The 25,713-nt window shown below is 55.6% G+C and overlaps 3 protein-coding genes across 3 annotated transcripts; 1 reads left to right on the top strand and 2 right to left on the bottom strand.

Moving 5' to 3' along the window:
- Window positions 1–1,644: 1,644 nt before the first annotated feature.
- CDHR4 (cadherin related family member 4) lies at window positions 1,645–11,122 on the bottom strand. The gene is made up of 19 exons (XM_030810175.1): window positions 11,013–11,122; window positions 10,187–10,377; window positions 9,934–10,096; window positions 9,766–9,857; window positions 7,833–7,943; window positions 6,853–6,956; window positions 6,538–6,674; window positions 6,108–6,291; window positions 5,859–6,012; window positions 5,513–5,606; window positions 4,697–4,900; window positions 4,477–4,616; window positions 4,061–4,211; window positions 3,754–3,974; window positions 3,368–3,510; window positions 2,806–2,862; window positions 2,617–2,704; window positions 2,345–2,372; window positions 1,645–1,793 (listed from the first exon to the last, which is right to left on the bottom strand). The coding sequence occupies exons 1-19, from the start codon at window positions 11,059–11,061 to the stop codon at window positions 1,738–1,740; spliced, it is 2,367 nt and encodes a 788-aa protein (XP_030666035.1). The 5' UTR covers window positions 11,062–11,122; the 3' UTR covers window positions 1,645–1,737.
- A 3,124-nt stretch (window positions 11,123–14,246) lies between these two features.
- On the top strand, window positions 14,247–16,050 carry INKA1 (inka box actin regulator 1). The gene is made up of 2 exons (XM_003257079.3): window positions 14,247–14,451; window positions 15,201–16,050. The coding sequence occupies exons 1-2, from the start codon at window positions 14,401–14,403 to the stop codon at window positions 16,005–16,007; spliced, it is 858 nt and encodes a 285-aa protein (XP_003257127.1). The 5' UTR covers window positions 14,247–14,400; the 3' UTR covers window positions 16,008–16,050.
- Window positions 16,051–16,224: 174 nt separating this feature from the next.
- UBA7 (ubiquitin like modifier activating enzyme 7) lies at window positions 16,225–24,930 on the bottom strand. The gene is given in 23 exon segments (XM_030811759.1): window positions 16,225–16,457; window positions 16,918–17,018; window positions 17,094–17,186; window positions 18,725–18,916; window positions 19,009–19,101; window positions 19,372–19,454; window positions 19,967–20,150; window positions 20,405–20,479; window positions 20,557–20,740; window positions 20,830–20,894; window positions 20,993–21,198; window positions 21,278–21,443; window positions 21,532–21,687; window positions 21,767–21,847; window positions 22,000–22,107; window positions 22,289–22,459; window positions 22,872–23,018; window positions 23,111–23,208; window positions 23,409–23,701; window positions 24,025–24,131; window positions 24,212–24,346; window positions 24,442–24,610; window positions 24,695–24,930. Coding segments are annotated over 23 exon segments (3,093 nt in total). The 5' UTR covers window positions 24,751–24,930; the 3' UTR covers window positions 16,225–16,327.
- Window positions 24,931–25,713: the final 783 nt, after the last annotated feature.

Here is a 25,713-nt window from a genome sequence, read left to right as displayed (position 1 = left end):
TGCAGAATGGAGTATTATTTAGCCATTAAAAAGAATGAGATTGTGAGATTGGCTGGTGTGGTGGCTCACGCCTGTAATCCCAGCACTTTGGGAGGCTGAGGCAGGAGGATCACCTGAGGTCAGGAGTTCAAGACCAGCCTGGCCAACATAGCAAAACACCGTCTCTACTAAAAATAAAAAAATTAGCCAGTCGTGGTGGTGCACGCCTGTGGTTCCAGCTACTCAGGAGACTGAAGCACGAGAATTGCTTGAACATGAGAGGTGGAGGTTGCAGTGAGCGAAGATCATGCCACTGAACTCCAGCCTGGGCGACAAAGTAAGACTCCGTCTCAAAAAAAAAAAAAAAAGGAAAAAGATTTAAACAAAACAGTTGAATTCATGGAGATAGTGAGTAGAAGGATAGTTACCAGAGTCTGGAAGGGGTGGGGAGGTGGGACGGTTAATGGGTACCAAAAAAAAAAAAAGAAAAATGAGTAAGACCTAGCGTTTGATAGCACAACAGAGTGGCTATAGTCAATAATAACTTAATTGTACATTTTAAAATAACTAAAAGAGTATAATTGGATTATTTGTAACACAAAGGATAAATGCTTCAGGGGATGGATACCCCATTTTCGATGAAGTGATTTTTAAGCATTACATGCCTTATCAAAACATCTCATGTACCTCCAAATTTATACACCTATGTACCCACAAAAATTAAAAATTAAGAAAAAAATTAAAAAGAGGAACATCTCAACAACAACAAAAAAAGCAACAGTGAGCCAGGCACAATGGCTCACACCTGTAATCCCAGCACTTTAGGAGGCTGAAGGGGGAGGATTGCTGGGACCCAGGAATTCAAGACCAGCCTGGTCAACATAAAGAGATCCCATCTCTACAAAAAAATTAAAAATTAACCAGGCATGGTGGTCCATGCCTGTAGTCCCACCTACTTGGGATTCTGAGTAGGAGGATCGATTGAGCCTGAGAGGTCAAGGCTACAGTGAGCCACGATTACACCATTGCACTCCAGCCTGGGCAACAAAGCCAGACCCTATCTCCTCTCTCTCTCTCTCTCTCTCTCTCTCTCTCTCCCCTCTCCCTCCCCCTCCTCCCTCCCTCCCTCCCTACACACACACACACACACACACACACACACACACACACACACACACACGCAGCATTGTTCTCTCTCTTCTGGACAGGAAAAGGAAGCAGGTGGCCCTGAGGAGACATGCTGATTGGAGGCCCCTCAGTCATTGACAAGGATAATAGCCTATTACCTCTGTAGAGCATCAGTCACACTGTCAGTCTGAGCATCATACAATACCTTCTTAAAAGAAAAATAAAGCCAGGTGCAGTGGTGCGCCCATCTTCCCAGCTACCCAGGAGGCTGAGATGAGAGGCTCTGTTGAAGCCAGGAGTTAGAGGCTATAGTGTGCTGTGATGACACCTATGAATAGCCTCTGCACTCCAACCTGGGCACCATAGTGAGACCCTGTCTAAAAAAAAAAAGAAAAAAAAAAGCCCTGAAAGAGAAAAGGAAAACCTTACTGCTCCCTAGAGTCTGCTCACAAGGTAGGAATTTCTACAAGTGAGAACACGGAGGCACAGATTTCAGAGCTTCTCCCACACATTGGCTACAAGGCTAGAACTTTTCTGTTTGTAATTTTGTTTATTATGAATCAACTTGAAAATACAGCCCATGATGGTGTGAAAAAGAAATTCCACACATAGTAAAGCAGCTACTTGGCCTCAGAGCCAGCGCCGGGCTCCTGTGTGTGTGTTAAACAGGTAGTCTCTTCCTGTACCTAAAACCGGTAGGAGAGAGAGGAGAGCAGGGGGTGCTGCTGGCTCCAGAAGAACTGCCTCCCTCCCCTCTTACCTAAGGGTAGGAGATTATTCCTCCAGGACCCTCAGTGTGACATCCCACCTTCGCTGGAATCTAACCTGTCCCCTCCCTCCTCAGCAAATTTTCTCAACTCTGACTCAAATGCGCAGGAAGCCTCCTTGATTCTCCAACACTGGACACCAGCTTCCCTAAGGCCAATGCCAGATTACTCTCCCATAAATCACTGGTGACACTGGACTATCTGGGGGCCTCTCCCCTCACCATCATCCCTCTTCCTGTTGTGGGCAGAGACCAGACCAGATATGAGTCATCTCCTGACCCCCTAGACATTTGACAAAGGATGGATGAAGGGTGAGTGGGGGTGAGAGCAGACCTCATTCAGGAAAAAAGCAGATAGATGGTGGGTTCCTGGGAGTAGGAAGAGATATTGAGAGGGGGTAAAGAGAGGAGGAGATACTCAGATGGGGTGAGGGCCCAGGCAGAGAATAGTTTAGGAAGAGGGGGACTCACGGGAGTCCTGTGCTCTGCCATCAAAATGCTGCTGAGGGAAAAAAAAAAGGTGCAATGAATTGAACCCTGCCCACAGGGGAGCAGATGAAGGCCTGCCCCTAGGGGGCCAGAAGCCCACCTGCCTCCTCCATTCTCATGGTGCTAGTGTGGGCACTTCCACAGGGATAGCCATTCATAGGAAAAGGGGCATGGGAAGAAAAGGCTTGGAGGGGGCAGGGGAGTACTCTGGAGCAGCCTTGGTGCCCATTACTTGAGATGGTGAGCTGACATACCAGACTCATGACAGTGCTGGGTGCCTGGGACATCTCCATCTTTGGTGCCTCCATGAAACCCTCGATGGATCCCTCAGTTCCCTGGATGCTGGGGCAAAGTAGGAGCAAGAGTACAGGGCAAGGCTCTGGGCCCCAACCTGAGTTTAAGAGATGGGCTCCCAGGCATAGAAGTAGGCAAAGGAGACTGACCTGTTTAGCAGCAAAGCCTGGGCTGGTTTGCTGGGTGCTTGCAGCAGCTGGGCCAACCTAAAATGCCAGGAGGAGTAACCAAGCAGTGAGGGCAGCAGGCTTACTGGCTCCAGGAACCAGCACCATTCACCCATTCCTTTATATTGGGAACAACCAATGTCTGTATGCAGTGCCCACATTGTTACATCCCCTTTCCCTGGGCTCAGTGCTATGTCCACAAGGAACTTCAGAGTCTACAAGAGCAGGAAAGCTTTCCAGTGGAGGGCAGAAGTCAGGAATAGGGGTAAATGCCCAATGCATGACAGACACAGTTTCAAGCCCTGAGCTATCTACCCTCCTCCCATTCCAAGACTGGATTCTGCCAGTGATGGAAGTTGCTTCCTCCCAGTGTCTCTCTGACCCTAATCTAAAGACCTCTGGAGGGAGAACAGCCCTCCTCAATATCAGTTTGTCACCCACCTACTTGGGCATTGTCATCTAATCTTGGGTGAAACCACCCATCACAACTGGGGTCCATAGGTGGGCTGGGGGCAGGTAGGGAGCACAAGGATAGGATCCCTACCCCTGGAGGAGCCTGCCAAGAAGCCAGCCTAGGGCCAAGAGGAGAAGAGCACCAGTTGCTGTCAACACCACCACAAACCAGGGCTGTGGCTGCCAGAAAGCCTCTGTGTCTGTGATGAGCATGGGTGTCATCGTTGAGGGCACCTGAAAAGGAGGCCACAGCCTCACCACTGCCTTGCCAAAATGCCCTGACCATCCAGCCTTCCAACCCCTCCCTGGGCTAAGCCACCCCACACCCGCGATTTGCTCTTCAACACTGCTGGGCTCTCTGCACTCAGCACTTCCCTCTGAACTGCCTTCCCCATAGTTCCACCTGAAAAACTGGGTCTCCTCACTCTCCAAGGTCCACCCTTCCCACCCTGCTGAGGGCCCGAGGAGCCTCCTCACTGTGGTTCTGTGGGTGCTGGTGGCCACTGTGCTGGCCCTCCGGGGAACTAGATGCACAATAATGGTGGCTGTGGTGCTGAGGTGGGTGGGGGAGGGGCCTGCATCGGCCACACGGATCAATAACTCATAGGTACGGGGCTGCTCTGGCCAGAAGGGCCCCAACACAAGGTCACTGTGCACCAGGGTGGCCCCTTGCAGGATGAATTGGTTCTGGCTATTCCCTGAAAGCAGAATGACAGGAGGAAGAGACCATTGCTGGCCTTGGCCTGCCCCTCACTCACAACCTGGTGGTGCCCATGTCCCCTACCTCCCACGATGCTATAGGAGTAGGTCAGGCGCTGTGGCTCCTGAGGGATCTGGCATGACACCTTGGTCACCTCCACGCTACGGCCCAGAGGAGCATAGATGGCGAGTTCCTGAAATGGGGGCTCACACTCAGGGGCATGGTCGTTCACATCCTGCAGAAAGGAACCAGGTTAGGAGTGGGTGGAACCCACTCCCCAAACCTCCGATCCAGCCCCTCAACTTCTTCTCACCACAGCTGGAGCCTACACATCAAGTGATCAAGACATCACACAACAGGCTCCAGAGCTTTCAGTTAGGCCCCACTCTTCTCCAGCCAACTCATGGAAGAAACCGAGGCACAGAGTGGAAAAGCAGAACACCACAGGGCAATCTGAACCCATCTTTCCAAGTATTTCCAAAGCCTTAGAACACAATTACCTCAACCTCGATGGTAATGGTACAGGAGCCTGAGCGGTGATGGTTGGGGTTCTGGTCTTGGCCATGGTCAATCAGAAGGACAGTGAGCCTGTACAGCCTCTGCTGCTCATAGTCCAAAGGTCCCAGGAGGTGAACTTCCCCTAGAGGGGGAGACCACAGCTTCAGCCTGCAGAGCCAAATCTGGCTCCCCGTTTCCATCCCAGCCCTGGGGTGGATGTACCGGTGAGACGGTCCACAGCAAAGTTGGTAGGACCACCAGAGGTGTAGTACTCAATGTTGTCATGAGGGTAATCCATATCCGTGCCCACCACAGAGCCCAGCAGAGTGTGGGGCGCCGCATCCTCCTGAACCCGGAACGTGCGAGGGGCACAGGCTGGGGAGAACTCGTTGATGGGTGTCACCATCACCAGTACCGGCACCTCAGCTGGAGGTTATTTGGCAGTCAAGGAGCTGGCCTGGGGTGCCTATCCCTGAACTGGAGGTCTGAGGAGGGACACATGGCCCTGCCCTGGGGGTCTAAAGAGTGAGAGGGTCTGCCGGGCATGGTGGCTCACGCCTGTAATCCCAGTACTTTGGGAGGCCGAGCTGGGCGGATCCCGAGGTCAGGAGATCGAGACCATTCTGGCTAATACAGTGAAACCCCGTCTCTACTGAAAATACAAAAAATTAGCCGGGCGTGGTGGCCGGCACCTGTAGTCCCAGCTACTCTGGAGGCTCAGGCAGGAGAATGGCATGAACCCGGGAGGCGGAGCTTGCAGTGAGCCGGGATCGTGCCACTGCACTCCAGCCTGGGTGACAAAGCAAGACTCCGTCTCAAAAAAAAAAAAAAAAAAAAAAAAGAGAGTGAGAGGGTCTAAAGGGAGGGCAGAAGCCTTCCCTTGCTGGAGGTCTAAGAGATATATCCTCAGGGTCTGAAATGGAGACAACCCTGCCCTACTGGATTCTGAAGGAGGAGAGATGACCCTGTCCTGAGCATGGGAAGCAGGAGGACAGAACAGCCTTGTCCTGGGTGTCCAGGCTGGGTGTGGTCACTCACTGGTCATCTGGGGCTGGCCACCATCGAGCACCAGGATGGAGGCTGCATGCTGGAAGCAGGTTCCAGGAGTGTCACAGTCCAGTGTGGCATTCACCTAGCCAAACGGGCTAGAAAGTGAGGTCCAGCCAGGGCCTGAGAGAGCCCTCAGCCACACGGGGCTGCTGTAGGCCAGGGCATCCACAAATATCTTGCCTGGATCCTGTTTTCCAGACTGCAACACAGGTTGGCTCGACAGCCATCCCCCAATCCCCACTCCCATGGTCTCGGCTCTCAGAGACCCTTGGCCCACCCACCCCTTCCCACTGCAAGCACCCTGCAAGTGGGTCTGGGAGCTGGGGCTGGGCACCTCAAGGACTCTGTCATAAAGGCAGAGGCTGGCAGGGTTGGAAGAGCTGCGGAACCACAGCTTGTAGTCCAGGGTGGTGCCAACAGAGTCCGGATCTTCGCAAGTGAGAGTATTCAGCACGGTGCCCACAGGTGCAGTCTCGGGGATTTGGGACCTGAGAGTATGCAGTGGCAGCAAGGCAGGAGTCTGGCAGAACCCTGAGTCATGGCTCTGGCCCCAGCAGCCCAACTATGGTCCCCGTGTACTCACACCAGTAGTGCTGGGAGGCAGCGTGGAGGCCAGAGGTTGACCAGCTGCACATTCATGGTGAGATTGAGCTCGGCACTGGCCCATGGCTGGCGCTGCTCAAAGGCCTTCGCCTGCAGCCTGGAGACCGCAGTGCCTTGGGTGCGAGCTAATTCCAGGGGCGTGGTGGTCCGGACCACACCGTCTGCTGCATGGGGTGAGAGAACACAGAGGTCAGGGGTCAGGGAACACAGAGGTCAGCCCCGCTCCCAGCTCAGTCCCACTCCCGCCAGCCCACCAGATCCACAGGCAAAGGAGGCCGCTGAGCCTGGCCCTCCTGCTGCCTTCTCCAAGACCAGGCCCCCAAACAGGAAGGTGAAGAGGTACTATGGGTCACCTCTGGACCAGCCACAGAGGCATCCCAGTACCTGCCCCGCCCCTCAACACCTCTCACCACGACCAATGGAGAAGTGTGGGCTGGGCACCGGAGACAGGATTTCATAGCGCAGGTCGACACCCCGGGCCCGGACCTGAACCACCTCACTACCGGGGGCCAGGTTCTCAGGGATGGTGATATTCTGAGCCTGTTCGCTGGACCAAAAGGGGGGCACTGGTTCCTGCCCATTCCTGCTCAACCTGTGGGTCCACAGCTTCCTTCCCTGGGCCCCCTCCTGTCAGGGCTGGGACTCAGCTCCAGCAGCCTCACCCTACCTGATTCCCTGGGGCTAGGCCCTTCCTCCCTCACTGTTCCAGGGTAGGGGAGCCTTACAGGAAGGAGACCTGGCTGGAGGGAACAGGCAAAACCTTCACCATCACCATCCCTTGGCAGCTTTGCCTTTGTCCAAAGGACACTGAGATCTGCAGCTGGAAGACCTGTGGTGCACCCAGAACAGAAAAGCAGCCAGATTGTGTGTGTCTACCTCTTTGTCTATGCCCAGTCCTCCCCTTAAATAGGCAACCTCACTTAGGATCTCCAAAGGGATCCTCAACTTCCACTCTTCCCCATAATCCCCATGACCTGTCACTCTGCTGACAAGTATTCCTTTGAGCCCCATACCTTTGGGCCATAAATTATTCCATTAGGATGCAAACAGCCCAAGAGTGATATCTGAATCATTGACAATGTGAATTATCATCCCAGAGTTGCTGAAAGCCACCTCCAGACTGCACTGACCATTTTACTCAGAACTTTTTTTTTTTTTTGCCCGTGTTGGAGCACAGTGGTATGATCTCGGCTTACTGCAACCTCCACCCCCTGGGTTCAAGCAATTCTCCTGCCTCAGCCTCCCGAGTAGCTGGGATTACAGGCATGTGCCACCACGCTCAGCTAATTTTTGTATTTTTAGTAGAGATGGGGTTTCTCCACATTGGCCAGGCTGGTCTTGAACCCCTGAACTCAGGTGACAACGCCCACCTCGGCCTCCCAAAGTGCTAGGATTACGTGGGTGAGCCACTGTGCCTGGCCACTACCCAGGACTTTCTCTTACTGTGTGATTGCCCTAAACACTTTTCTTTCTGTTAGAGGGCTTGTGAATTCCCAGAGAGAGGGATTCCTCTTCTTTCTAGAACTCCAGAGCCCAGCACAGAACCAAGCTAAGGTGGGAGGACAGCCAGCATGGAGCAGCAGGTCCAGGTCTGAGAGAGTCAGTATTAGTCGAGGAGGCCAAGGAGGCCAAGAATAAACAAATTTCTAAAAGGTAGGCACTCTACCCAATCCATGGACACCCTCAGATTCCAGGTCATGCTCACCTTTTGAGCCTGGCCTAGGAGGCCCTGGGATGGTGCCTGCAGCCAACCTTGCTCATTGATGGAGAAAGGTCCAGGGAAGTGTGGCGGGTCCTGGGCACTGATAATGCTCATCTGACAGAACAGAGATGCTGGCAACCACATTCAGCCCCCAGTGCCCTGAGCACCCCCATCAACAACCCAGCAGCAACCCTCCAGCAACCCAGCAGGCACCTGCCTACACCCAATTTATTTTCCTTCCTTCCTTCTATCCATCCTTCCTTCCTTCCTTTCTTTCCTTCTCTTCCTTCCTTCCTCTTTCTTTCCTTCTCTCTTTCTCTCTCCTTCCTTCTATCCTTCCTTCCTTTCCTTCTGTCTCCCTCCCTCCCTTCCTTCCTTCTTTCTTTCTTTCTTTCTTTCCTTCTTTCTTTTTTTTGAGACAGAGTCTCCCTCTGTCACCCAGGCTGGAGTGCAGTGGCGGGATCTCGGCTCACTGCAACCTCCACTTCCTGGGTTCAAGCAATTCTCTGGCCTCAACCTCCTGAATAGCTGGGATTACACGCCTGTGCCACCACATCCGGCTAATTTCCTTCTCTCCCTTCCCTCCCTCCCTCCCTCCCTTCCTTCCTTCCTTTCTTGTTTCTGACAAAGTTTCACTCTTGTCGCCCAGGCTGGAGTGCAATGGTGCAATCTCGGCTCACTGCAGCCTCCACCTCCTGGGTTCAAGTGATTCTTCAGTCTCAGCCTCCCGAATAGCTGAGATTACAGGTGCCTGCCACCACGCCTGGCTAATTTTGGTATTTTTAGTAGAGATAGGGTTTCACCATGTTGGCCAGGCTGGTCATGAACTCCTGACCTCCAGTGATCCACCCTCCTCGGCCTCCCAAAATGCTGGGATTACAGGTGTGAGCCACTGCACCCAGCCTGACATCCAATTTTCTCATGCTTCACCACTGACCCTTATCCCAGCCTGGGCTCCCTGACTTCCAGCCCAAGCCCTGGCCGCGATCCTCAATCCTTTTTGCTTTTAAGCCAGTTACTGTTTTTAAATACTTTTTTTTTTTTTTTTTTAAGACAGAGTCTTGTTCTGTCACCCAGCCTGGAGCAGTGGCACAATCTTGGCTCACTGCAACCTCCACCTCCCGGGTTCAAGCAATGCTCCTGCCTCAGCTTCCCGAGTAGCTGGGATTACAGGCACACGCCACCATGCCCAGCTAATTTTTGTATTTTTAGTAGAAACAGAGTCTCACCATGATGGCCAGGCTGGTCTTGAACTCCTGAGGCCACTTGCCTCAGCCCCACAAAGTGCTGGGATTACAGGTGTGAGCCACCGTGCCTGGCCATTACCTACATTTTTTTTTTTTTATTACAGAAATGATACAGAATTGTCATAAAGAACTGAGAACACATAGCAGATCTTGAAAGAACTCAGCCCCTGGCGAGGCGTGGTGGCTCACGCCTGTAATCCCAGCACTTTGGGAGGCCAAGGCGGGGAGATCACGAGGTCAGGAGATCGAGACCATCCTGGCTAACACAGTGAAACCCCGTCTCTACTAAAAAATACAAAAAAATTAGCCGGGCGTGGTGGCGGGTGCCTGTAGTCCCAGCTACTCGGGAGGCTGAGGCAGGAGAATGGCGTGAACCTGGCAGGCGGAGTTTGCAGTGAGCCAAGATCCCACCACTGCACTCCAGCCTGGGCAACAGAGCGAAACTCCGTCTCAAAAAAAAAAAAAAAAGAATTCAGCCCCTGAGATGTCCCTGTGGGAACAGCCATGGTCACTGGGGAGTGAGCAGTCCTCAGCAGCTCTCTCCAAGAACATGCATCATGTAGAGGCTCATCTATGCCTCTGCTGCAAGGTTCCTCTGCAGGCTGTGCCTGGCCAGGTGGGGGTTAATTTATTCTCTCCATCCCCCCTGCCCCCATCCTGTCACCCACCATCCCATGTTCTGGGCTCACCTGGGCTCCGTGGAGTTCTAGGCCTGGGAGGAGCAGAGTGTACAGCCGAGCCCCAGGTGTGACTGTCTCTGGCACCTGAATCATTTCCCCAGCTGGCCAGAGTGGAGGTCAGGGAGGATCTGTTCAGGCCATGCCTGCCCCCACCCTGCCGGCTGCCCCTGGTCTCACCTGGGCTGGCAAATTGACCAGCACACTGGATATGGCTAAGGTCCTGCTGCACATCCACAGAGAGTGAGCCCTCCGTCACATGGTTGCCACATGTGAACTTCAGCTGCAGCTTGTAGTGGTTCACGATCAGGGCATCCAACCGAGCAGAGCTGCTCAAGGTCAACTGGGGTGGGTGGACAGTGCCATGTGGGGCTTGGAAATTTTAGGTCTGCCCTTGTGCCCCCACAGTCCCCAGCTGTACACATGACCCTACCTTGCCCACATAGGTCCCTTGCCACCTGGCCAAGCTGGGTGGGTTGAAGAAGGTAGCAGGTGGCTGGACATTGAGCAACTCCAGGGTGGGTGTGGGCGTGTAGGAGGAGCAGTTGAAGGAGAAAAACTGAAGGATTGTGCCAGGGCCCTGGCTCTCAGAGACATTTATAAAGCAGGGCAGGCTGCAGAGGTCTGTGAAGAGCAGAGAATTCAAGCTGGAGGCCCCCAGGCTGATGGAACCACACATACTAGCATACTCCTGTCCTTTTTTTTTTTTTTTTGAGACCGAGTCTCGCTCTGTCCCCGAGGCTGGAGTGCAGTGGTGCAATCTCGGCTCACTGCAAGCTCCGCCTCCCAGGTTCACGCCATTCTCCTGCCTCAGCCTCCCAAGTAGCTGGGACTACAGGCGCCTGCCACTACGCCCGGCTAATTTTTTGTATTTTCAGTAGAGATGGGGTTTCACTGTGTTAGCCAGGATGGTCTCGATCTCCTGACCTCATGATCCGCCCGCCTTGGCCTCCCAAAGTGCTGGGATTACAGGTGTGAGCCACCGCGCCCAGCCATACTCCTGTCCTTTTGCCACAGGGTCTGGCCATGCCATGCGGCCAAGCAGCTAAGGCCTTTCCTTGTAACCAGCATCCAACATTTCACAGATGGGGAGTGAGAACTTGACTGAGGAAGTGGCCAAGATAAGGGGTGAGGGCCAGGGATTCAGATTCTTACACTTTCCTACCTCTCCCCCAACCCCTGTCCTCCATGGTAGCTTATCTGGGAAGGGTCAGGACTCCAAGGGAAAACTAGAGTTCCCCCACCCACCACCTCCTCACCAGAGACCACCGGAGCAAAGAGGAACATGAGGAGCCTGAGCAGCACCATGATGACCTGAAGACACAGACAGCAGAGGAGGCTTCAGAAAGCTAGGCTGTTTGTCTGACTCACCCTGTTGCCAGGTCAGTTGCTCAAACATAGCTGGGCAGGCGGGACTCCTGGGCCTCCCAGATTCTATCCCCGCCCATCCCTGGTGACTGAGTTCTAGATCTCTGGCAGGCTTCCAGAGGCTCAGAATATCCCATTTTCCATTGCCCCCATTCATTACAACTCTAAGGGCATGGAAGGGGAGGAGGAGGATTAAGGTTCAGATGAGGAAACTGGTCATGCAATCCGTGGAGATAGAGCAAGCACAGCACCCAGGAAAATTGGGCCCAGGACCTGCTACCCCACAGAGTCTCAACTCCAGCTGGACCCCCTCCATTAGAACATTATCTGCCTATAAAAAATGAGCCCAACTGTCAACAAAATCTCTCAAAACTTGCTGGGTGTGGTGGCTCACATCTGTAATCCCAGCACTTTGGGAGGCCTGAGGTGGGAGGATCACTTGAGCTTAGGAGTTCAATATCAGGCTGGGCAACAAAGTGAGACCCCATCTGTACAAAAAAATTAGTTGGGTGTGGTGATCCAGGCCTGTAGTCGCAGCTACTCTGGAGGCTGAGGTAGGAGGATCACTTGAACCCCAAGAGATCGAGGCTGCAGTGAGCCATGATTGTGCCACTGTACTCCAAACTGAGTGACAGAGCAAGACCCTGTCTCAAAAAAAAAAAAAAAAAAAAGGTGTCTACATCCAACAAGCAAAAGGAATCTTTTATGATAGAAATACAAATACTGGTTACCATTGGGAATATCAATTGGATAGGGCACCAGGTGGCATCCAGGAGTTGCTGAGGATGGTCTATATCTGGGTGGCAGCTGCACAAGTGTCTACAGATTTTAACATTCATTGAGCTATAACTTTGAGATCTGTCCATTTATTGTATTTATATGTCAGTTTTTGTAAGTTTTCTGGCCAGGCATGGTGGCTTATGCCTGTATGGGAGGCTGAGGCAGGAGGATCGTTTGAGATCAGGGGATCGAGACCAGCCTGGACAAAATGGTGAAACCCTGTCTCAAAAAAAAAAAACAAAAAAAACCCCAAAAAATTAGCTGGGTGTGGTGGCACATGCCTGTAGTCCCAGTTACTTGAAAGGCTGAGATAGGAGGGTCACTTGAGCCCCAGAGATCGAGGCTGCAGTGAGCCAAGATCATGCTACTGCACTCCAGCCTGGGTGACAGAGTGAGGCCCTGTCTCAAAAAAAAATAACGGTTGTCTTTATTTGCCATCTTCAGTTCTTCAGCCCTCACTCTCTTCTCCACACACTCTAATCAGGCTTGTCCCTCTCTACACAAAACTGCCCTTGTTAGGGTTCCCAATGACCTATGCACTGCCGAATCCAGTGGTTTGTTCTTCACCCTCACTGCCTTGGCAGCATTCAATGCTTGCTCCCCTTGGGTCCTGAGTCCCCACATTCTCAGATTTCTCCTGGCTGTTCCTGCTCAGCTTCTTTGATAGTTCTGCTTCATATCTCCCCTACCTCCACCACGTGGAATGTCCCAGGGCACAGTCCTGATTGCTGTCTCCCTCTGACTACACTCATTTCCTCCCACCCCACCTTATCCAGGCCTATGGCCGTACATGCCATCCTTTCACTCACTATGCCTCCCAGATCCAAGGCTCCAGTGCTGATCTCTCTTCTGAAGTCCAGAGTCATACACCTAGCAGCTGACTCTGCAACTCCTCTTGGATGTCTAACAGGCATCTCAAGGGTTACGTGTCCATAAATGATCATTGAATTTTCTTCTCCAAACCCACTCTTCTCCAGTCTTTCCCAGATCAGTTTATGGCATTTCATCCAACCAGCTGTTAATGCCAGAAATGTAGGAGTCATGCTTGATGCCTCTTTCCTGCCCACATCCATGCATCAGCAAGACTTGATTTTAGTTCCAAAACATACCGCAAAGTGACCCCCTTCAGTGTACCTGCCCTGCCCAGGCGTAGGCCCTCCCCTTCGTTGCCTGGATGAAGGCAGGGACTTCCACTCTTATTGCAGAATCCTTTTCTGAAAGCAGCTGGGATTATCTAAACAAGGGCTAGCCCAGGTCATTCCTGCTCAAAGGCCCCCATTGCTCCTCATCACACCAAGAACAAAACCCACATTCTGCTCTAAGGCCGTTAGAGCCTGGTTTTGCTGACCTTTTCCCTCCTGCCACCACCACCAATCACAGACACCTGGGCCTTCTTTATGTTTGGCCCTGTCCAGCTCCTGTCCCTCGAGGTCTATTCCCTGGCTGCTCCTTCTGCCTAAAATGCCCCTCTTCTTCTTCTTCTTTTTTTTTTTTTTGAGTCGGAGTCTCGCTCTGTCGCCCAGGCTGGAGTGCAGTGGCACGATCTCCGCTAACTGCAAGCTCCGCCTCCCGGGTTCACGCCATTCTCCTGCTTCAGCCTCCGGAGTAGCTGGGACTACAGGCGCCCGCCATCAGCCCTCATTCCCTGGTATTTTCCTGTTGCTGGTATGTCCAGTCTGTCTGCAGCTACACTACCCTTGAGCCTAGCCTGCGTTGATAGAGCAGCCTCAGGAGAAAGGCTCACCCCGGCACAGACCCTCAGTCTGCACCTGGTACCGGCAGAGGGAATGCCGACGGTCGCGCGTCGCCGCTTGACTCGCGACTAGCCGAGCCCTCCCCACTAGAGGGCAGTCCCGTCTAGCTCCGTTGGGACGCGGCTGAGGCCCCGCCGGTGCTCTGCCACAAAGTCCCGCCCTCTCTCTGAGTCCTCAGACGGGCTGAACCCCACTTCCATCCCGTTCAGGGAGTGCCAAGGCCAGCCTCACGAATGGGTCCCGTGGGTCAGGCCCCGAGGGTCCACAACCTCTCCGGGTCCGACCATCCAGGGCGCTCTGCCTATGTGCGGGCGCAGCACGGCGCCCCGTGGGAGGGACCGCTATTTCACCATTGAAAAAATGGGGAGGATGAGGACCCCACACGGAGGCGACCTGTCCTGCGTCACGCAGCAAACGCAGGGTTCACTCAACCATCTAGGGGCTCGGGGGTCCCGGGACCGACCCCGTCCGGCTTCCAGTTAACGACCCCGCCCTTCCCACCAAGAACCGCGGCAGAGTCGGGAGGGACGCCGGGTTTTAGCCCCTCCCCCTTTGGCCGCCGGGCCGGGGCGGGGCGCGGCTACCAGATGTCGGGGCGGCGGCGGCGGGAGCTACGGAGAGCGAGGAGCCGCGCAGGCAGGCGGAGGCTGAGGGCGCCGCTGGCCGGCCCGCCCAGCTCTCTCCGGGCGGCTCCGCCGGGGTTCCAAGAGGAGCCAGTAGGCTCGGTGGGGGCCCCGGCACGGATATGCATAGCGCTCGGCTTGACAGCTTCCTCAGCCAGCTCCGCTGGGAACTGGTGAGGCTCGGGAGTGGGTGCGGTTAGTGAGGACGCGTGCGGGGTGCCGGGGTGCCAGGCTGCCGCCCGGCCGGAACAACAGACGGGTGCGGGGTGGCTCCAGCGTGCCCGTCCGAGGCGGGATGGGGGCGGCGCGGCGCATATGGCTCAGATGGCCCGCGTCGGGTTTCGGACGGTTGGGAACTGCGCTGAGCATCAGATAACAGCATCCAGCTGGCCGTGCTGCTGGAACGGCGCGGGAGGAGAGAGTGGAAGGGGGACTTCTTTGGGGGCGGGGCATGGGGCGGCAAGGGACTAACGAGGTGCTGGCGCTGCTGTGAACGCCCCCTACTTCAGGCTGGCCTATGCCTCCCTTCTCTACCCCTCACCTAGCAAGCGCTCTTTCTGTGAAAGACGCTTTGGGCTTTGGGAGCTGAATCCCCCAATAGGCACTGGATGCCCCTCCAGTCCTGGGCAGGACCTACTTCCCCGTTCAGGCCCGAAACTCTGCCTGCCTGCCTGCCCGCCTGCCCTGGTGGCGGGTGCCGACTTGCCCGGCCCTGCATGCTGCAGCCTGCCGGACTGCCACCAGGTCGGCGGATGAGAACCACACCAGCTTCGAGTGCCAGCACCCCTATGCCTGCCCTGTGCTCACTAGCACCCTGCTGCCCAGGCCAGCAGGCCTATCTAACCTTCCTGGACCCTCTGTTCTCTGGGCTGGCGTGGTGACAAGTGATACCTCTCCGACTTCTGCCCTCTCTTCCCCTCAGTTGTGTGGTCGGGACACAGGCTCACCCCCAATGCCTGGTCCCCTGCAGCCAACTCCCCAAACTGGCCCAGATGTGCAGCCCAGCCAGCAGCTTAGGGCCTCGGGTGCCTTGGAAGAGGACTCAGTCTGCTGTGTGGAGGAGGAGGAAGAGGAGGAGGAGGAAGCAGTGGTGACAGAAGACAGGGATGCAGCCTTGGGAGGCCCCAGGGAGCATGCCCTGGACTGGGACTCTGGCTTCTCGGAGGTGTCAGGCAGCACATGGCGAGAGGAAGAACTGCCTGTATCCCAGCGCCCAGCACCCTCAGCACAGCCCCTTCGTAGGCAGCGCCTCTCAGTCAGTGGCCTCCCCATGCCCAGCAGGGCCCCTGTAGCCAGTGTACCACCTGTCCACCGTCCACGGCCCAAGTCCACCCCAGACGCCTGCCTGGAGCACTGGCAGGGACTGGAAGCAGAGGACTGGACAGCAGCCCTACTGAACAGGGGTCGCAGTCGCCAGCCCCTGGTACTAGGGGACAATTGCTTTGCTGACTTGGTGCACAACTGGATGGAGCTGCCTGAGACAGGGAGTGAAGGGGGTGACGGAGGTGGGCACCGTGCCCGTGCTCGGCCCCCTCAGTTCCTGCTTGGCCTCTCCGAGCAGCTTCGGCGCCGGCTGGCCAGGGCTCGGCGGACAGCTATGGCAGGAAAGCGGCTGTCATGCCCACCTCGCCCAGAACCTGAACTGCCTGCGGATGTCTCACGCTTCGCAGCCCTCATGAGCTGCCGTAGCCGCCAGCCCATCATCTGCAATGATGTCACCTACCTCTGACCCTGCCCTCCAGCCTGGGACAATAAAAGTCTTTTTTCTAGACTGTCCTGGCTCCATACCCCTGAGGCACTAAGAGGCAGCCCCAGCCCTGTGAGGCACTGCCCAAGCAGACAAATCTTCTGAAGAGCTTTTTTTCTCTGTGTGAAGGTCCCTGTCATGCCCATGTCACACCCGTGTGCATTAGTGCACTGTTTTCTATCATCCATCCTCTCCACTATGCCTTCCTTTAACAAGCATTTATTGAGTGCCTACTGTGGGCTTACAATGCAGGGCTTGGGATCCAGGGCTCCATTGAGCTAGGTGACAGGGTGGCTGCCTTGTCACAGCTCATAGTGCAGAGGTGGGAAGGCAGTGTCCTCCTTGTCACCCTCACAGCTCAGCTCCAGCACCAACACCCGCTGCCCAGGAGCAGGTACCTGGCCTGTCAGCTGCTGAACCAGTTCTGTCACCCTGGTGGGGGTGGGGTTTAGGGGAGATTGGAGAGGTGAGCCGTGGCAGGCAGAGGGCAGCCTGGCATGGACTAGAGAGGGTGCTGGCAGGCCATCAGGAGCCCAAGCCAGGAGCAGGAGCTGCTCAAGACAGGAAACATCTGAAACTATTTTAGGAGCAGCTGGTGAGGCAAGCAGGAGGCAGGAAGCTATGGGTCCCTTGGGAGTGGTCTGTGAAAGGGGGGCTGTGCAGCATGTGGGGAGCCCGTGGGGCTGGCCAAATAGGCAGCTCCTGAAGACTCCTCCTCAGGCTCTCGGCCCTTACCCCACCTCCAGCCCGTTTGCTGGCTCCATTTGGCGAAAGAATGCTTGGGAAAGTGTGAGGGGCCCAGAATGGGGCTGGAAAGACAAAAGGCTCTGTGGCCCCTAGCCCCAGCCTCCAGGGACTGGTGGGGCCTGTCTAAAGCCCCAAGTGGGCTCACCTGAGGGGCAGGCGCCGGGCTTGCTTTTCAGGTGGCCATCCGGCCGAATAGAGCAGGGCAGGGCCGTGCAGCAGCATCCTCACCCTCAACCCATGCTGCTCCTAGAGGAGAATGGTCAGACACCAGCTGGGCCGGGCTGGGCTGAGCCTGGGGGTTGGGGTAGGGACAGGGCACACCTGAAGATGAGCCAGCAGCGACTCCAGGGTCCCCTCAGGCTTCCCAGCTGGTACCTTCAGACGGTCCCAACAGGTCCACTTCAGGTGATGGAACTGGGATGAGGTAGAGGAGGAGTGAGAGACTTCTTACCTCCCCCCAACCCCCATCCCAGTTACCAGCAGCCTTTCCTAGGGGAAGAGCTGGACTAGCAGGAAACAGGAGCCAGGGGGTGGGGGTGGGGGGGGAGGTGGGATCTGGGCCCAGAGTCTCAGCCCCCTCCCCGTCCAGGCTGGGGCCAGCACAGGAAATGGGGCTATGGGGCCCGCACAGGGAAACAGACGATCCATCACATGGGCCGGTTGTGAGAGTGGGGGATGAGGGGGTGGTGCTTCCTGAGGAAACCCAGAGCAGGGCCCCTGCAGCCTCTGATAAAGCTGCTTGTTCCTCAAAGACAAGGCTGGAAGCTGGGGGGCACATCCTGTCCCCCAATCTTGTATGTACTATCACTGCCTTGGGCTACTCATTGGGACACAGGGGCAAAGGGCACAGTGACCACCAGGGCCCCACTGTCCCAGAGACCCCAGCAGGGATACAATGCATAGAGGCTTCCTCCTCCTTTTCCCTCTTTCCTTCCAAGAGTCTTGGAGTTCTGGTACCTAGAGCTAAGGACAGAAGGATGGCTGGCAGGTATCTAGAGACCAAGACAGGGAGTGCCTATCAGCCCCTGAGAAAACACACGGGTCAAGCTGAGACTAGGCTAGAGGCGAGATGGGGGCTTCTTCACCCGCTTCACTCTAGACAAAGGCAGCCTGTGTGCTGGTTAGAGGCAGGGTGCCTCACAAAGGGGCTCTGTGTGCTAGTCCAGAGGGACCCCAGGCTGCTCAGCAGAAGCCCAGTGCTGGCCCATGACCTCTGCCCTCTCCCCTCGTGAGGGCATTCCTTCTACCCTCATCCTTGCACCAAGGAAATGCCAACTGCAGAGCCTGGGCACAAGGCTGGAGGCATTCACAGCCCTGCAGTCACAGGAACACACACATGTGTGCCCACATGCATCTCCATGCATGCCCACATTGAGGACACAGGAAGATGGGAGCCCTGCACTCCCATTTGACACATAGATGTGCAAACTTGCTCCTTCCATACCCACACTCCAGGGACGCTAGACCCCAGTTGCACTCACAACTGTGACACAAATACACTCAGGGCTGCAGACCCCACACCTCTAGTGGCAAGCCTATTATCCTTTAACTCAGCTTGTAGGAGGTAGGCCAGGGCCCCCGTACCATGCAGGGGGAAGCTAAACTCTTTCTGGGGCTGATGCCCTGGTCCCCTCCCCACTACCTACCCCTCAGGGGTACTCCAAGGAAGGAGGGGACTGTGGGGGATGTCTGGCTCCACTAATGAATTAAAGCTGCAGCTCCCCCAGATCCTGAGCTTTGGAGGGTTGGGGGTGGGGATGGCTGACGGCTGCTTCCTGTGTCTGACAGGTCCCAGCCTGGCTTCATAGCAGGAAGAGGGCTGGAGGGAGTCTTCAGGACTTCTGCACAGTCTGAGTCTCAGTGAGAGCCGGCAGCTAGATTGGGGCCTGTGTGGGCAGGTGCAGGGGAAACCCAGGCCTAGTGGGGCTAAGGATGGGGTATCATGGGCTCACCGTCTGGATGGCTGGGGCAAAAGGCATATAGCGGATGAAGTAGTTTTCAGCCAGATGTAGGTAGCTGTGGCGAAAGGCACTACGAGGCCGTGGCCCACCCACCACCTTATACAGCTCCAGGCCCAACAGGCCTGCCACAGCTGCTGTAGTGGTGGCAATGGCTGGGATAATCTGGCCCACAATTCGCTTGCTCTGCCAAGGACAAGAGATTTGGTCTGGGCCCAAGGCGTAGGGCCAGGGTTTGCCCTCCACCTCCAGACCCAAGCCTCAAGGGGTGGGGTTACCTGGGCACGGTTGACCGGTGGAATCCCATAGTTCTGACATCTCAGGCTAGCTGCTGCTGCCACAAAGTCCACATGGAAGTTGCTGTCATCATCCTGTAAGGCCCAAGTCAAAGTAGTGTTAACACTGCAGCTGTGCCCCTCACCATGGCCCACTGTGTGCCACTGCACAGGTCTCCACACAGTTCTGTCGGGGGGTTGCCCCCCATCTCTTGATCAGACAGGCTGAGGTTCAGGGAATGTGAGCTGCTTCCAGGGTCTTGCTGGGAGAATTCAGGCCAAGGGGCTCCAAAACTACCTTATTAGCTCCTGACCTTTCTCCACAAACTCCCCAGCCCCACTCCTCGCTGCCACTTGGGCTCCCACCTTCTCAAACATCAGAGGCTTCAGGGGAGGACCCACACTCCAGACTTGCAGGGCTTTGTTCAGTTCCTTCTGCTGCTCAGGGCCTGTCAGCGGAGGGGATGTTGAGGCAGTCCTTAGCCCCTGTCTCCTGCACTCTTCTTGGAGCCCTGTGCCTATTCTTGGTCTTTGCCAAGCCTGTCACTTACTATTCCCTGATCAAATCAAGAAGCCCCCTTAATTAATGCTACAATCTCCCCTCTAGAAGCCCCAGTCTTCACCCGTGTGTGCTCATGACCTCTGTGACTCTGTCCTCACCTGCAGGCCATAGCTAGGCACTCCCCAGGAACCAGTGGATTTTATTTATTTACTTATTTATTTTGCCAAGAATCTGCCACAAGAACTGGGATGTCGGGTAGGCAGCAGGGAGAAGACCTACTGAGGGAGAAGACCAGAGGATAAGCCTGAAACTATGGGGGAGTGAGGTTAGGAGGCCTGAGAGGTAGCGAATTGGCTGTAGATCCCCTAGGCCCTATCTTTCTTCTGCAGCACAGGCTGAGGACAGGACAGGTTCAGGCCTTTGAAAGACAGCATGAGGGGCCAGGGCCAGGAGCCTCACCAAACTCAGCAGAAGCCGAAGCCAGCTCTAGATTACTAGCAAAGATGGGGGCCATCTGTTGGGGGTCAGGCTGTGGCAGCAGCTTCAGCAGCTCCCTCAGTGCAGTCCAGTCCTGTGAGCCAGGCAGCCCATGCATCTGGGCATACAGATTGGCAGCCGCCAGTACGTAGAGGAGGTGTGTGTCCTGCAGCCAGACCAAGAGCAGAACAGAGGCATGGGTGCGAGTCAGCACCCATGTATGGGTGCATGGGGTGGGGGGTCACTGTCCATTTGTGGATCTGTTTGAGTGCCTGCCTTTGCCTCACATGTAGACACCCATATGTGCACAAGCATGGCTCTCTCTGGGCATCTATGCATCTCTGCAGAATGCAGAAATGCCTACCTCTGCTCTGAGGGGCCACATCTCTATCTTGGAGCTCCCTAGAGAATCCCACTCACTTGGTTGGTGTCAAACTCCAAGGGCTGGGGACACTGTTTGGGACCTGACCAGAAGGGAGTTCCATCCTCAAGCACCTAGGTAGGTAAGTAGAAGCTGCTGGGCTCAGTCTGGTCCCCCTGAGCCCCCAGCGTCCCAACCCCTAGCCACACACTTTATTAGGTGGGAAGTGCCTCAGCAGCTGTTTGATGCCATAATGGAAGCAGAGTTTCCAGTGGCCAAGAGCCCACGCCACACAGTCTTGCCAGTTCTGTGGACGCACTCTCAGGACCCCAAGCACTGGCTTCAGTAAGGTGAGTGTCTGTGGCCCATCCATGTCTGCCAGGGAAGTGTGTGCCCTGCAGAGAGAGGAGGAAGTGTGAGACTGAGTCCTGCAGACTCGTGCTTGGAGCCCTGGACTCCCATCTGCCTCTGTTGGTGGCCTTACTGTTGGTGGTGGTTGATGGTCTCTGCAGACAGTCGGAAGAGTCCCTCAAACTCATGCCGGGCCCACTGTGGAGGAGGGAGGAAGAATGAGGTGTCAGGTGGCGAACAGGTCTGCAGCTGAGGGCTGAGCTGGGTGGGGTGGGAGTCTCCAGGGTGCTTCCTACCTGCAGGGTGTGCTCAGCTGTGCTAGGGAAGTACCGCACAGTACAGACAGGGTAGGGGGCATCCTCAGAAGCTGCAGCTGAGGCAGGGGCTCTGTAGGCCTCAGTCACATGTGGCATGAATACTGTAGCACTGCCCCAGGTGCCCGATGTGCCTGCCTCCAGCAGTGGCTTCAGATAGTGGGTGCAACGAGCAGCCACATAGTGCCCTGGCAAGGGAGCAGTGGGTCAGAAGTGGGGCTGGCACAGCTGTGGGCAAGGGACTGACCTCCGAAGTCAAGCACTCACGGGCCTGGAAACTGTCCAGAGCGGCAGCCACGCCATCCACACGGGAGAAAAAGTTATCCCCATAGATGTGCTCTGTGGTGGGATCCAGTGGGTAGGTAAGCGGGATCACCTGTAAGTCTGGGTTCAGGCCCTGGGCAGCTGCTGCAGCCACCTCTGCCTTGGGTCTCTGGGAAGAGGGCAGGAAGATGTTGGGTGGGAAGCTGTATGGGAGGACGGTCTGGGATGCAGGAGTGTGGAGAGGGGTCAGCACTCACGCCAACGTCCTGGGACCTGAAGAGGAACTGACGGCTGAGATTGGAGCGCTCTATGTGGTCCATGTCGACAACAGTCAAGCCCCCACTGTTCCCGGCCCCTAGTCCCACTAGGGCAAAGACTTTGAGCAGCTCACAACCAATGGCACCAGCGCCCACCTGTTGGCAGGAACAGCCTTAGCCAGAGGGGCTCGGCTGGCTCTCCCAAAGGCACCCCCAGTCTCACCCCGCAGCTCACCAGGAGGTAGTGCTGGTGGCTCAGTTTCTCCTGAAAACCAGCCCCAAACACTGCAATTTGCCCATCATAGCGGCTGCCTCTCTAGGGGACAGAGACAGGGGTCAGTGATGGCTACTGGCCTGCATCTCCTTCTTACACTGAGTTTTCTGAATCAGGACCTGGAGGCCATTCCTCATGCTTCTCCCCTAGTCCTGATTTTGGACAAGGCTTGCACTCCTATCCCAGGCTCTCACCGGGGCACAGTCCTCAGGACTGGGAAGGAGCTCCCCATCTTCCGGAAGACAATCGAGGGCATCAAAGTAAAGCCACTGGTCCAGAGGCATGAACTTCCTGGAGATTGCCTAGGGGCAGCACTTCAAGCTGGGCACTCCTGCCGCCTCCTGACCCCCCTCAGATCCTGGCTGGAGGCTGCACCCAGGTTGGTGAAGCCTCCAGGGCTGCTGTCTAGTGCTGGGTGCCCTCTGACACACACACCGATCTCCACATCTTCCCAGTACTCCCCACACCTATGCCTCTGCCCACCTTCAGCACTTCCTGGGCAGCTACTGCACCAAGCATGGCCACCATAGGGCTCAAGACACCTGCACTGCTTAGGGCGACTGTCCGCACTAGGGCTTCATCCAGTGGCTCTTCCTCTGTCCACTTCAGTGGTTCCAGGTCCTGGGCCAGGCCCACCACAGTCTCTGCATCAACCTGTTGGTAGGACTCTATGGGCATAGTAGCCCCAGCCTGAGCTCCACTCATGACTCAAATCCTTCCAGCTACCCTCCATCCACCCTGTTCCACAGAAGAGGAAGCAGAAGCCGGGTGGGAAGGCCTGGCCCTGCTGCCAGCCTACGCAGCACCACCAGAGGATGCCCAGTACCAGACAGAAGCCCAAGAGGCTTCACTAATCTGCGTGCAGCTTCCAGCACAGATCTGAGGGGTCGGGGTGTAGCAGGAGTCCCCAGGATGTGTGCCTGGCACTTCCATGGAACCAGTCTCTACTCTAAAGGCTGCAGCGTTGGGAGATCAAACTTGGATTTGTGAATGGTCATTGTTGCCTCTGGCAGGTGGGACCCCAATAAATGACAGAGGCTGGGGGTGGGAGCAAAGGGCTACTCACAGGATCCCAGGGCTGGGGTGGCCGGCCATGGAGGTGCTGGAACTCGTGCAGTGCACAGAAGGCCTGATGCAGGCAATGGGCACGGTGAACTTCCTGGGAGCTCTGGGCCACCACATGGGGCTGGAGGAGGGCTGTGTCCAGGGACTTCTGCAGGGGCACCTGGCTCAGGGTCTAGTCCAGAATGCTATGGGCCCCTCAAGGCGACCAAGCTCCCCTACCTCAGACGCACTTGCACTCACATGTCTCACAGTCTTGGGTCTCTTGACTTCAGTGATAGCCCCACCACGCAAGTACTGAGAGAAAGTTGTTGTGTCTCCAATCTCCAGGGACCCATCCTCTGAGGGAGTTCCAGTCTAGTCAGTATGATCCTTGAGCCTGAGTAATTCCCACACCCCATCCTATCTTGCATCTGTGTCCCAGACCTTGCTGCACCTTGTAGAAGGTGGAGGGAGAAAAACTCATCCCAAGGGCCAGGCTGTGCTCACTTCCAGTGGAGGCTTGGGCCCTGCACCTGGAATTGGAATGGGATTGGCTTACCCCGCACGTGGATAGACCGGGGATCACAGTCGTTGAGCTCAACCATTCCCTCAATTCCCGAGAAAGTCACCAAGTCTCCATCACGGAAGTAGTGGGTATTGGCCCCTTTCCTCAGAGTGAGAATGCCAGGGGAGCCCTGGGTAGGAGGAGGCTTGGCTCAGGGGTGCCTGGACCTGCCTTCCACAGGCCCTGGCAGCCTCTCCTTGGTCAGCAGGTGAATGCCTACAGCTCAGCACCCTGCCTCTGTGGGGTCCTGCACAGTGAAGTCCTCACCAAAGTCACAGAACAACTGCCTGAGATGGGGTGGTAGGGGTCACTGAGGCGGCTTACAGGTTGTACTTAAGGATAGGGGATACTAGGGCAGGGCCAGAGGGCCAGAATTGGGAAAGGAATGTAAGGAGAGGCTTGGGAACTAGAATTTGAGAGGGTTACTGGAGCAGGTCTGGAGGCTAGGTTGGAGGAACCAGAGGGCAGGACTGGGGACCAGAATCAGAAAGGCATGCTGGGATAGACCTGAGGCTGGTTGGAGGGGCACTGGAGCAAGCCTGGAGCTGAGGACAGCATGGGGCCAGTTGCTGGCTGTAATATGGTAGGCTGGGCAGGCAGTCTTACTCACCCCACGAGGCCCCGGGTGTCAGCCGCCAGAAAGCAAACTCCATGCTTATGGCACAAGGTACCCACCTTCAGCTGCTCCTCCAGCTTCGCAGCAGTCAGCACCACCACCTGGGTGGACACAGTGATCAGCAGGGCCAAAACCACTGCCCAGCCCTTCCTGCTCTTGAGGGCTGCAGGCCTGAGCTGACCTGGAAGTCCAACAGCAGGTCCTCAGTGATGTCACCCGTGTGCACGACAACCTGGACAGCTCTGTTGAGCTGAGCCAAGAGCTCTTGAGAGGCCTCGGCTCTGCTCCTTTCCAAGTCCTGCTCTGAGAGGAGAAACTAGGGAGAGAGCCAGTGCAGCCTGAGCAAAGACACTCCTCTTGGGCCGTGTCCCCACCTTGGTCTGGCAGCCCACAGCCCCCCGGGACACTTACCTGGGCAGCCAGGTCGGACCAGCAGGTGGGGTGGGGATCATGCAGAGTGAGGCTGCCCACACCCATCAGGACCAAGTTCTTGGCCACCTCGGCCCCCAGGCCCTGCAGGCCTGACACCAAGACCCTGGCTCCCTGAATCCTCTGCATGGCAGGTGAGCCCAGCACATACCTGTGGATGGGAAGCAGAAGGCAGGCAGTTGTAGATCAAGGTCTGAAGACCATTCCACTCTCCACCCCCCACCTCGGGCCTCACAGCTGTCTTGAATACAGCTCCTCATCCAGCAGCTTCGAAGTGTCCAGGGCATCCATCCTCAAACCTGGGGCTGAACAGTAGGCTGCAGCGCTCAGAGATAGGGTCTTAGTGTAGGAGGCAGTGACAGTAGGGGCCAGTGCCCTGCTGTAGCCAGTGCAAACAGGAACCAAGGCCAAGGGAATAAGGGACGCTGCTGGTCACAGCTCTCTTCCTGGCTCCTCTGGAGAAAAGAAAAGTGAAAGTTAAACTATGCTCTGAGCTGGCTCCTGATCCTGCCTCCAGACGCCAGCCCCAGACAGGCCATTCAGGGTCTAAAACCTGGGATGAGTTCCAGGACTCCAAGAGGTGATCAGTCTCTGAGTGTCAGACCTGAGGGTGGGAGGCATGGGGCAGCCACATTCACACATGTTCTTATTTTCCTTTTAGACTTCTATTTTGAAATAATTATAGACTCATAAGAAGTTGCAAAAAAAATAGTGCAGAGAGGTCCTGTGTCTCCTTTTGCCTTGTTAGGAACCTGGGGCCAGTTCTCTGGGAGATGGACCACTGTTTGTCACGAAACTCCATAATAGCCAAACCAAGTGCTGTCTTAAGTTCTTTGTTGTTGTTGTTGTTAATTTAGGTGAAATTCATGTAATATAAAGTTAACAATTTTAAAGTGTACAATTCAGTGGCATTTAGTGCATCCACAATGTTGTTCAACCATCACGTCTATCTAGTTCCAAAATTTTTCATCACCCACAATGAACATACCAAACACATTCAATAATTACCATACATGTGGCCGGGCGTGGTGGCTCACACCTGTAATCCTAGCACTTTGGGAGGCCAAGGTGAGCGGATCACCTGAAGTCTGGAGTTCGAGACCAGCCCGGCCAACATGGTGAAACCCCATCTCTACTAAAAGCACAAAAATTAGCCAGGCATGGTGGTGCGTGCCTACATGTAATCCCAGCTACTCGGGAGGCTGAGGCAGAAGAATTGCTTGAATTCGGGAGATGGAAGTTGCATTGAGCTGA

This window comes from Nomascus leucogenys, chromosome 4, assembly GCF_006542625.1.
Source record: "Nomascus leucogenys isolate Asia chromosome 4, Asia_NLE_v1, whole genome shotgun sequence".
NCBI lineage: Eukaryota > Metazoa > Chordata > Mammalia > Primates > Hylobatidae > Nomascus > Nomascus leucogenys.
The sequence above is the reverse complement of the archived record's forward strand: the minus strand, read 5'-3'. Positions and strand labels throughout refer to the sequence as shown.